At 36.5% G+C, this 12,282-nt stretch overlaps 1 protein-coding gene across 1 annotated transcript in view; it reads left to right on the forward strand.

The window, feature by feature from the left end:
• The first annotated feature begins 3,770 nt into the window (after nucleotides 1–3,770).
• Nucleotides 3,771–12,282, forward strand: part of LOC106155845 (polycystin-1) — a 28,416-nt gene continuing 19,904 nt past the window's right edge. The window contains exons 1-7 of the mRNA XM_087005342.1: nucleotides 3,771–4,194; nucleotides 4,703–4,721; nucleotides 9,217–9,710; nucleotides 10,039–10,225; nucleotides 10,482–10,645; nucleotides 11,093–11,343; nucleotides 11,666–12,081. Coding sequence (XP_086861468.1) covers nucleotides 4,147–4,194; nucleotides 4,703–4,721; nucleotides 9,217–9,710; nucleotides 10,039–10,225; nucleotides 10,482–10,645; nucleotides 11,093–11,343; nucleotides 11,666–12,081 — 1,579 coding nt within the window. The 5' untranslated portion in view covers nucleotides 3,771–4,146. The remainder of the gene's footprint in view (nucleotides 4,195–4,702; nucleotides 4,722–9,216; nucleotides 9,711–10,038; nucleotides 10,226–10,481; nucleotides 10,646–11,092; nucleotides 11,344–11,665; nucleotides 12,082–12,282) is intronic.

Below are 12,282 nucleotides of genomic sequence, written 5' to 3' on the forward strand. Positions count from 1 at the left end.
TAATGCATTACAATAAAAGTACTCAATATTGTGAAGTGCATGCCTAGAAAAATTGGTAGTCATGTGGACATGAGCCATAAAGGTGGGGTGAAATAAGAGTAAACAAATGAAACAGAAAACGGAAAGGGATCATGCCCAATGTCAAGAAACTGAGGATCCATTTAACAGCGTCCGACCTTCACTAATTCATACAGGTTAGGATAAGCGTGACGTAATTAGGCCAGTCTCGGAAAACAACTTTTGCTTACCTTATATATTCTGTCTATGATGAGCCCCTTGCAAATTTTTATAGTAGGATGATTATCAGTATATAAATAGATACTCGTACCGGGTATAATCAGTTTAAACTAGATAGCATTTCCGGCGTTCCAGAAAAGCGTTATTTTGAGGATTGTAAATTCAAGGAATCTGTGTTGCATTTTGTCTGCTCCCCTCAAACATTCGTTTAAAACATTTATTTTAGCCATGTCTATTTACAAGACAACAGATACAATTTTACAGGCAGCTAGGCCAAACAAAGGGCAGTGTTGTAGTAAGTCTTAGAGAGTACTTAACTCTGTAATCTTTCACACGAGCTATGAGATCGTGACCTTCCATCTATGTCATTAGCTGGCAATCATTCATTTCCCAAGATAAAGCACTAAGTTAACATTTAAAGTGCGTGAGTCAATATAAAAGTCAATCATAGGTTTCGAACCATAAAGAAAATGGGTTTAGGTTTATTTTTGTAAGAATTTCCCGTGCGTCTGAGTGCAGAGTCTACGATTTCACGCCATTTTATGTTCTTTTTTGTCGTTGGCGTATAAGAGTCTCTTGGGGTCTTTTGGACCGGGATTATGATTTCCACTCCGCCGTCATGTTAGTCAAGCTGTGCGTTTAAACTGCCATTATTTTCTGTCGTACAATTTGTGGCCCATGGTGGCCAAGTGAACTATAGGTGACCTTTTCTCTACCCTCCTCCCCCACCACTTAATTTTTGCTTGCCAATGAATGCCCGACAGGATTTGCAATAGCGTTGTTTCCGATTGCAAAATGCATGAGGATCACCAAAGCCGAATATTTTGGAAAAAGAAGATAATATTGTACTTAGACCCAATATATGGACCTAATATATGGATCCTAGCTGTTGTGAAGGGGCATCATACAGTGAAGTCGTCTTTTTTAAGAACTATCCTCTTTTAAAAGTATTAATTTGTTGACTCTATGTAAAGCATAAACTTTTTAACGAGTTCAGTGTTGTTATAACAAAATTAAGACACATTCCATTACATATTGTAGATACAAAATATATGAATGACGCGTGAAAACAATAAATGTTCATGTAACATGCATACGATGTTAAGACATTTTGTTGTGTTATGGAGTTAAAGGAGGGGTAAGGAATGCGTAGGCACTACGGTAACATTTAAAAGCAAATGATATGCAAAGCTTTTACATTTACTCTTTCAATAGCATACAACAAACGAAAAAAAAATATTCTCCTGCGTTGACATGTAAACACAGTCCTGTTCGTGCTTTTCATATGTTAAAAGTGGGCAAATTAATAAGGTGCTGAAACGTTAGAATCACATTAACAGAGCAAAAACATTGTAGTCATTTGATAAACAAAGACCCTGAGGATTTATACATTCTTGTAAGTAACTCCATGGCTTGGCATAGCTGAATTTGCACCCACGTCGAACTCCTTGGGGGATAAAAGAGGAAATGTGAAGGAGGCCAATCATCCCCTGACTGAATTTTTTCTACGTGGCATGAAATGTTGCATTAACCACTATAAGTGATTGACGTAGACTTGTTTTTTTTTTAATACAAAATACTATGAGAGGCGGTATAGAATTTTTGAATGGTTTGTCACTATGAAAGCTTGTGCCCCATCCGCCTCCTGTGGCTTTAATGGGCCTTTTTGTGCTCAGTTTCCTCAAATACCCCTCTAAAATTGAAGATATGTATTCCTAGCACGCGTATAAATATAACGTCGGTAAGGGAAATGAAAAAGGAGAATATTAAAAGTTGACGGTAGCAATCATTGAAATCGCATATTTCTCAAACAAAGGGCCTCTTATAACGACCCTCTGATAATGGAGATCAGACGAATACAATATTGGGAATGTTCATGAAACATAGATGTGCATATAACAACGAAATCATTCTGTTGTTAAAACACCTCCATATACGTACGCCACCATAACGCATCCGCATACATCTTCATTTATGTAATGCCTTTGTGTCAACAAAACATTGTAAGGATTCCGAAGGATATTAAACACAGCAATATCATAATTAAACTGTATATGAACTTTGAGGTTGTAATAAAACGAGAAGACAAACGAGTATGGTTCCTTGGCGAGACCAATAGAGTACAATCAAATTTCCCATCTATTTCATCTTTGGTAAAGTCAAATTTTATCAAAAAGTTCTAAATGACAGCTACTGCATGGGAGCTGGTATTTAGGTAAGTATTCCACTGAACCAAGATACCGAAAGGGTAGTTATACACGTAGGTTTTCAATTCCAACTAGCGATGATGCCCAATTTCTTGGAAATAGTTGGGTAGTCATCAGAAGTTTTAACCTTAAAAGGTCACGCATACGTGTCAACATCATACATAAAAAACGCAAATGGTTTAAAAAGATGAACTTACTACATTTTCACTAATACGCCACCTGTAGAAATATTCTACCTTTTCATAGTAAATCACACTCATCATTAATGTTGCCTTTCAGGATTAAAAATTGTATTATATCGTTCAATCGTTTTTATCACCAATTAAGCTAACATGTGGCATGTGTTAATGTTACGGATCCACTAGCCACATAGAAGTAACATCTGTGAATATTTTAAGAAGACAAAGCAACAAGCAATTGGAAGATTGCACGCCTTCTACATTGTGGTAGCTTAGCGTATCAACTAAGGCAATCGGCGCGTGTGTATCGCCCTCTGTATACATGTATATGCCGTTATATTTATATACCTGTAACAGCAGTCTTGTCAAAGTCGTGGGCACTTTGAATTTACGTCAAGTATCTATAAATTATGTACACAGATAAGAACATGGTTTTACTTTAAAAGAATTGCACCCCTGTCCCTATGTCAATACAACAAATGGAACATAAGAACCTTTATTTTACGGTCCGCTTTTGTACTGAAGGCATTTGGCTTTTTTTAAAAGAAAACTCCTATCTTGCTAAATGAATGGGTAATTGTGTGAAACATAAAACCAACGGTGGCTAACGTGCATCATCTAACACATAAAATTCAAATGTGATACTTCCCGATATTGTTATTAGCCAGTTGCTGCACGTCTAACTGTTACTAAAATAAGATTATTCTGAAATTCAAATTCAAACGAAGGTAGTTTTGTAACAAATGGTTGAAATCAAAGCCAATCACCTTATACAGCCAATGTCAGTTATTATCCAGCTACCATGGACATTCTATCTTTACAAATTGTTGGAAATATTACAAATATCGAGCAACGTCCTGTAAGCCCTAGATAAAAGTTGATCAATTAAATGTTTAACGTATCAGAGCCCCTGACAATCTAATGTGAGATGTGCATGTCTGTTTATTCCAGGTGTGTATGCAGCATCCTTTCAACTCGGAGCTCTGTTTTTACTGATTGTTACATCGAACTCGTCCATGACGCGAACGGAAGGAGATAATGGCACCAATCGATCTCGCGGCAACACTCAAGAGAGTTCCCTTTTTATTCAGCACAACCAGTTCATTAACAGTGCAAATGGAACATATCGTTTTGCCAAAATGGATCTTCCAAACTTAGATATAGGTTGATATAAAAGAAAAGTCGATTTTTTTCTGTTTATACAATCTTCTATTGTTAATCTTTACTTGACGTTTGCTCGTCTGTCAGCAATGTGGACATATGAACTAGGTGAAGTATTTGTCTTGCTGACGCTTTGAAAGACTGCTCGATCTCTAGATATCGAATTTATGAGACAGCTCACGGGATGGTTGTTTGAATAATTGAAACGTAAAACACAGATGGTTTATTCATATTCAATTTATTGTATTGCCAAGTTTTGCGTTGGTCCTTGTTCATCATAATACTGCTGCGTGAAGCATTGGGCACAGAACTGCGTAGAATCTTAGTGAGATATGATTTGACATAGAAATCAGAATGTAAAAATGAAATTGGTGGCACCAATTTGGACTTTGCTTTCTTTGGTGTGTCTGGTAAGTAGCATTTTTTTCTAATTTGTCATAATGAAAAGTGTATAAAGGTTCAGGGCTAAACATTTCCCTTCTTGTTAAATTATCCGTGTTAACTCCATGTGTAATTAACAAGATGCAAAAAATGTATTGTTCCGGCCATTCCTATGCCATCTGTACGAACTGAAAGCAAAGAAAGCGTTGTTTGAATGACGTATTTTCACCATCATAACAATAGATATAGACAACTACATGTGTTTTATTATGAAAGACTTATCTTATATTGCCGTGGATTGAAATAATTATTGTTTGACATGATGTAAGGAGGAAAATGCATGTTAATCCTAGCAGCTACCTCCAACATTTCTCGTCTATCTATCTGTTTTTTTTTAATTATAAGCCTATAAAAATAAACAGAATATTTAACTATTTGGATATCTGAGTAGCCGTTCATTTAAAACTCTCAATTGCTTTGATTTCAACAAATTTTATCAGACGGTTTGTTTTTGGAATGTTTTTTTATCTTTTGTAGGTGTGGCGCGCTGAGGCGGGTAAGTAAGATAGTAAGACTGTGTCAGCAGATACTGTTAAGCATACTGCTAAAGATGCCTGAAAATTTATGGCTTATTTAGTAAACTTTTTTATTTTACTTGTTCCAATGTACGGCAGATGTTATTCATTTATGTAGACATAGACGGGTGTACTTAAGTGTAGATAGATAGATAGATAGATAGATGCACTCTTACTTAAAGGCCTGAAATAGTTCAAACACTTAAGGTTTGTTCCTCAGTTTCACTGAGAACAAAAAAAAAAAGAAAATGATGCTTGTATATCTGATACAGGCCTACTTACTTTTTAACAAATGTAGGAAATGTCGCCAATTGAGTAGCACATTTGATATATTTTAAGTCAAATCCATAAACAAACACTTATAATTGCAATGAATGACTTACAATAAAGTGAAATTATATATATATATATACTTGACATTTAATATGGAATATTTTCCAAATCATTTTCATCAGTTTTTTTCCAATTTTTTGGACTGATAAATGAAAATATAGATTGAAATTTAGTTTTAATAACTTTTAATAATCTGTTTGATGTCACGGTAATATCAGTTCTTTAATTGAATTCGCCAGTGAGGCAAACAAAAATACATTGCTGATTCTAAGTCATATTTTGAATATCCATATTTTCCAAGTATTCATCTGTAAAAGAGTAACATGCCCCACAAAGGACCCTCATGCCAGTGCCGTTAGTGCGTCTGACCTCATCTGGGTGCTACAAAGCATTTTTTTGGGATAGGTTTTTAGAGTTTAATCTGGAATAACATTTCAGGCATCGGTCAAAACTTGTCCAATTTGGTTCAGTTTTGTTGTTGGACAAGTAGGCCCTTGGCTTGTAATGACCTACAAACAGATTGTCTCTGTGGTTGAAATCTGGCAATCTTGATGGCCAAGGTAGCTAGTCATGCCCTTGGCCCTGTAAGTTATCTGCGATTAAAAATGCTCTGTGTGAACCGGTATTTTCCTCGTGCAACCTAAAATTGTTTCTTATAGGTGCCCCTATCATATAGTAGTCAAGTGGTTCCCAAATTATTTTTGCATTTGATGTGGTTCTGGTTTTCATCGATGACTACCACTGTCTTTTTGGCACCAATGTGATACCCACTCCAAATACGCTGTCAACGACCCTGGTCATTCTAGACGAGGCACACACTATAATCAGTCTGGCAATGGCTCACTTTTTCGCACCATTCTGGCACGGGTGAACAATGTTGTAAAATACCTTTAAAACTGAAATATTCAATGTCAAGTCTGCATATACATGTATGTGTATGTTTGGGTCAAAGTTACTGCAGCAACTGCAACAACAACAACAACAATAATAATAAATGCCACTTTCTATTCTGGTTTCCTAAAATTTATATTTTTAGACATTTTTTTAAATCTTCAAGCAATGGTTTGCAATTTATGAAAAAGATTATTATTATTATTATTATTATTATTATTATTATTAATACAATAAACTAAACTTGGCACTGATAATTTAAAAGAAGTTTTTCATTTTGCCAACACTATGGCCATATTTATATTTTTCTATTTACATTAATTCTTCAGTCGTGCATATAAGCATGCCATGATTCCATACACTATACAATCAAAAACCCTGTGCATTACAGGCATTCAATAAAAACTGTGGCAAGACTGACCTAAGCTGCAGTTTGAAAATTACATAATACATACGGAAGTTAAGTGCCCACTAACTTAAGTGGTACTGTACTCATTACAATGCAATTAAAGAGTAACCGGAACAGGAAGAGATCACCACATACGGAATAGTGACCACTAGAAGTTGACATGATTTATATGTTTATGTGGCCAATTTGCAGTCTAGAGAATATATAACATTGATATATGATACTCAGATATTAAGTGTTTAGTAGTGTATAGGCGGAACCAAAGGGATAAGCCCTACTCTGTTTTCCAACACAAATTGCATACTTTTAAATATATTTAAATACATTTTCAAATTATGCTAAACGCAAGTTTTATCTCCAGACTGAAATGAGTGTTGCTGTTGTCATTGTCATTGACATTTGAATTTGCGGGTGTACATGTACTAGTACTCACCTCTTTTACACAACTTTCCTATTCAAGTTAAGACATTTGTGTCTCCTTATTAACCCTAGCGAAAGTATAAGTAAAGGGCATACACAAATATGGTGTTCGTAATTTGGCCGGTAGCGGCCGCTTTTATTGAAAGATCCCTTTAGTAAAAGGTTAGTGTTCATCATTATATAGCATTAGATAATGTTGAATTAATCAAAATTACGTAATTTTTTTGCATAAAAATAAGTACTCAAACAAAGAGTGCACATATTTTCATTGTTCTTACATGACATACATCTAATATTATTTGAAATACAACATAATTAATTGCTTTGTGTAATTGTATAAAAAGGTCTATCCAAAAAATTAGAATTGTATCTTTTCAGCAGGATAAAATGCATCATTCAATTTGAAAAGCAGGTCGGAAAACTGAATGTTTGATATATATATATATATATATATATATATATATATATATATATATATATATGTATATAATGTAAATAGCATGTACATGGGCATAGAGAAAACACTTCCATGTAAGCTATATTATACAACAAAACCAGATGTAAAACCAATAAAAGATTGTTGTGGAATATTCTTCCCATGATATGCACGTCAAAATTGCCTCTAAACAAAAGTATGTGATTTTGTTGCAAAATACAGTTCCACAATCTGAGTCCCCTCTACCACCAAAATTCCCGTAGTGGACCATCCTGGTATCAGATAAAATTTACAGGTCTGTTCTGTAACTCACCGGAAAAAGAAAAGTGAAAAATTACTTCTCTTTAAAATATGAGTCTGTTTTTGTTCCTCGTATTGTGCCCCACCCTGTAGATTGAGAAGTTGAGTAAAGTACCAAGTTCTGTACAAAAGACGTAGCCATGTTTTGGAAGCCACTTTTCATGAAGTCCCACACTGTATATATGCCAGTTTCGTCCCATTCAAACCAACAACAAATTGAGCCATTAGACGATATCCTGATATTGAAAACATTTCTAGTTTTATATCGACCACAGTAAGATTAATTTCCTTGTTACTAAAAGTGTGGTGATCACCAAACATCCACACTCGGCTATTAATTAAAAAGCAATTAAACTGCTGGCAGTAAACCACTCCAAGATCGATGAACACAAGTCTCCCCATTGTTCACATGATCGATCGCAAGAGCATGCCATTTTCTGAAACTTTTTTCCCTTAATTTGCCGTAAAATGTACGACATTGTTTCAATAGAGACCGCATTGGCGCTTCACTGTGTTTTTCTGTTCACCTGACAACGGGTGAAGCTGAATAACGTCTTCACGAAGTTGATTTGATCGGTCATTCATCGCCATACAGTAACGAATAAACCAGTACAGTGCAGTCTTTTTCTATTTGCTGTGCTTAACTTAAATCTTGTCGTTGTTCCTAGCTGAGATTATACATAATACACGTTTTTTATAAGGCATGTGCCGCCCTTGTCGCTTATGTCCGTTGTTCTAGATTACTACATGTAGATATATGTTGATGTCTAGGGTATACTGACAAGCATTTTAGGCCTACTATGAGTAACTATTAGTAACGCCTGTAGGATTTTGTAATGAAAGGTGTCTTGTTGTCTTGTGATACAATGTAGTGCATCGGCATATCAGTTTCCTTCTGAGAGGTTAATTTAGATAATTGACATATATATTATTTATAGGATAATAACATTGCATAATATATGAAACAGAAGCGCTAATGGCCATTATGTGTTTTTTGCAACGGAGTGAGTTCATGGAAAATATATGGATCTTGTCGTTTGTCGCTGAGAATTCTACTTGAATTCTAAGTACACACAATGGACAATAGAAGTGTCACCCCCTGAATCAGAGTAATCAAATAATAATCAATTAATCAATAATCAAAGTAAGTAGATCTTGAGTAGTAATAATGCCTGGTCTACATTTTTTTTTTTTGGTGAAATTTGATGTTAATAAAATGATACCAGGAGCATATCATTCCACAGTCATTTATCTCCCCCAAAGTATTGGTTCAGTAGGGGTGACACTTCTATTGACCATTGTGTGTGGACAGACTTTAGCATACGAGTGGGAGACTCAGCTTCGTCAATTGGCCTGGATTGCAAGGCCAGTAATAAATTTGAATTATCTATTTATGATCTTTGCTTTGTCGTGCATAAATCTAGATTTAAAAAAAAAATATTACGACTGGGACAGTGTTACGAACTACTCATTTAGTCGTTACATAAACAATCTATGAATGCCGCATCATCTGTATTTTTTTTAAATTTTAGTCTGTATTGAAAAATCTTTTCTACGAAACTTGTTGAAAGTTTGACACTTTGGAGATTCATTCTGGAAAAAAGCTCCCTCTGTATATTGTAACCTAATATTATTTTTATTTCGTTTCTCTCATTTTTTTTCTTACTTTGTTTTTTTATAATTCCAGATAGCTATTTGGGATGCTACAAAAAATCAAAGCCGTTTCCTTCTGCGGGGAATTATAACACCTCTACCATCAATCCCACAATATGCAAGACGCAGTGTGGTACCTTAGGCTACAAAAATGCTGTCTTATTCGCTGGAAAGTACTGTCTGTGTTCAGACACACTCCCGCCGGTGTTAGTAACAGACGACAACTGCACTGACGTCTGCCCTGGCGCTATTTCCGGTGAGACGTGCGGTGGCCCATCACATTACAGTATCTATCGCGCCACAACGGAGATCCGTGGTTTGGCGGTGACGACAGGGGAATTTCTTGTGGGTGCCCCTGGGATAGTACGGGCAACGGTGACAGAAGGCAACGTTTCCTACCGTGTGGACTTTGGTGACGGTGCAGGGCTTTCGGAGTGGAGTGCCACAGGTGTTTTCAGCAAGACCTTTGCACAAGCGGGAAGCTATGTTGTTAGAATGTTTGCGAGCGATAGAAGTGGAACACCTGAGGTAACCAGATTTTTGTTGTCTAAATTTATATAAAATACGAAAGTTTGTTCAATATTTTAGCAGACTTTTCCTTATAAGATAATATTATGCGCGAAGAAATATCATCATTATATTCCAAATAATTTATTTTTTTTAAGTCACTCCAGTTATATCAGTCTATTTTGATGGTATTGTTTTTAAAGTTCCAGCGTGACAATATTCCTATGCACGTTACAATAGCTGTATGTGTCTGTCATCAACTATTAACAGCTAAAATATCCCAGTAGTTTTGAATACCACGGGTGTAGGTAGTTTAAGTCAAGCACGTCTGGTTTATTTTGTAATATAGGAGAAGACCGCTGCCGTTGCTGTATCTGTATCGGTACAAGAGCCTGCTGCTGGGGTTCAACTGTCCTGTCCACCAGTCTCAGTGTCCTGGGACGTGGCTTGTTGTAACGCCTCCATAGCAGCGGGGAGTCAGATGAAAGTAACTGCTGACTATGGTGATGGATCAAACGAGTCCTTCTCCGTTGCCGGTATTTGTTTTTTTTTATTTTCTTATTCATTATTTATAATTTTGTCAGTTGTACAAATGTTTCCTCAGTTAAAAAGAAATCCAATCTTGATAAATGCACGCTTTTCGCTTTTGTAAATTAACTTTATAATAAGACACATTACGAAATTAATGCAAATAATATTAAAATAATAGAAATTAATGATGGATAATGTATGTGGCAGCCAATTCTTTTGGAGTTCAAACACAACAAAGTGACATGTTCTTTTGTGATTAAGAACCTAGGCGCAGAAGCGTTGGTCCTGCAGTACCTGTGGATGGTTCCACCCTGACCAATTCTTCATCTGGCGTTCACATTATGCCTCAATCAGAAATATTGGAACCCGGTACCATAGTCAACTTTGAGTATTACGCTGGCAGTCCTGGGGATGTGGACTTCTTGGTTTGTACCTTTGTTTTACGATTCACATATGTTAATTTTGTCAAGGAAATGGTGGTCCACATAAAACAAAATAAAGGAGAGAGAGGGAGACTTTAAATGATTTTATATTACAGAGATACATGGACATACTACTATCCAAACGCATCCTGTCCAATACTACTTAAAATGTGAAAATAAAACGTACAGTATGTTTTGTTAAACATTTTAATTTAGAAAACACTAAATTCTCTGCAAAAGATGCGGTTGTCATCTACAGTCTACAGACAGGAAATTTAAATTTGTGAATATACCACTATTCTTTTTCTATCATTACCAACAATTTATGGATAGACAAAAATTTATTTGTTCCGTTTAATAACGGTATTATTGTATCGATTCTTGAGTCACTTTAAGTAGTTTTACAATATTTTGCTGAAAAAATATTTTAGACTTGGTTTCACCTCTAAGGTGCTGAGACCTTCCTGTCCTGGTGGCCAACAATACTGTTGCTCAGCCAACATCTGCAATGCAACGTGTGACACCACGCCCTTTCAACACAGTTGTCCAGCGTTGTTCTCCGCGGTCCGCGCCTGCTGTATCTCCACCCCTGGGGGAAGTTGCACTGAACCTGGCCGCTCTTCACTTCCCATAGCGGCCGCTTACAAAGTTGTGTACGTCATGTCGCATACGATCAGCTCTGGTGGGTACGGATTTGCAAGGTAAGAAGAAAGGGTTTGGTTTCTTTGGGGAGAGGGGGAGGGATTTGAATATTGGAAAAAATAAGCTGATGTCTTGAAAAACAATGTTATTTTTGAACACGCAACGATCCTGATTTCAATGTCTGTTGAATAACCGATACATCATCACACCTTTTAAGCAACATGCGTCGCTCTGTTTTTCAAGAAGGTATATTTTCTGTACACACCTTTCCAACATACCGGTAGTGCGGGTTTAGCTATTTATAATAAAGGAGACAAGACAGACTGATGTCAACACAAACCGGTCTTTTTCGATGTTGTACACCAATTTTTTTCTTTCTAGTGCCACTGGGTCATTTGAGGCGGCGTGTGGTGATGTCATAGGGTATGTGAACCGTGGAGGCAGCCTGGTGACTCGGCCACTCTTCCCAGGAGAAAAATCTGACCTGAAACGCACTAACGCAACGGCTAATCTTAACGAGGTAATAGACACGTCCAGTGACGTTCACCCACCAGATGACCACCGTCATTATCTCCGTGCCGCGACCAGTCGGCCCTCTCTTGTCCGGCTTTGCCACTCCTACCGTGCCACTGGGAACTTCACCACAAACCTGACGGTCACCAATAAAATGATCCCAAATGCAGTGCACCTGACGGCAACTACAGAGGTCTTGGATGGAATTAACGAAACCGTCATCATCGGCCCGGAATACGTCCAAACTGGGGTACCTATCACTTTCGAACTTACACCCCATACAGGTGCGTGTTTTGACTTTTTAACCCATTAATCAAAAAGTTATATACACTGTGTAACACGAATAGAATTATTGCGTAGACAGAGTATTAAAACAAAACGATCACAAATATAACTCCAATTTTATTTAATTCATGATTTATCCTCATGAATAGAGGTTCAAAAAATCATGTCGATGAGCACGAGCTTATCAAAACCCTACTCAT

The sequence above is a fragment of the Lingula anatina genome, chromosome 2 (genome assembly GCF_051362555.1).
Source record: "Lingula anatina isolate TDL-2025a chromosome 2, LinAna3.0, whole genome shotgun sequence".
In the NCBI taxonomy this organism is placed as follows: Eukaryota; Metazoa; Brachiopoda; class Lingulata; order Lingulida; family Lingulidae; genus Lingula; species Lingula anatina.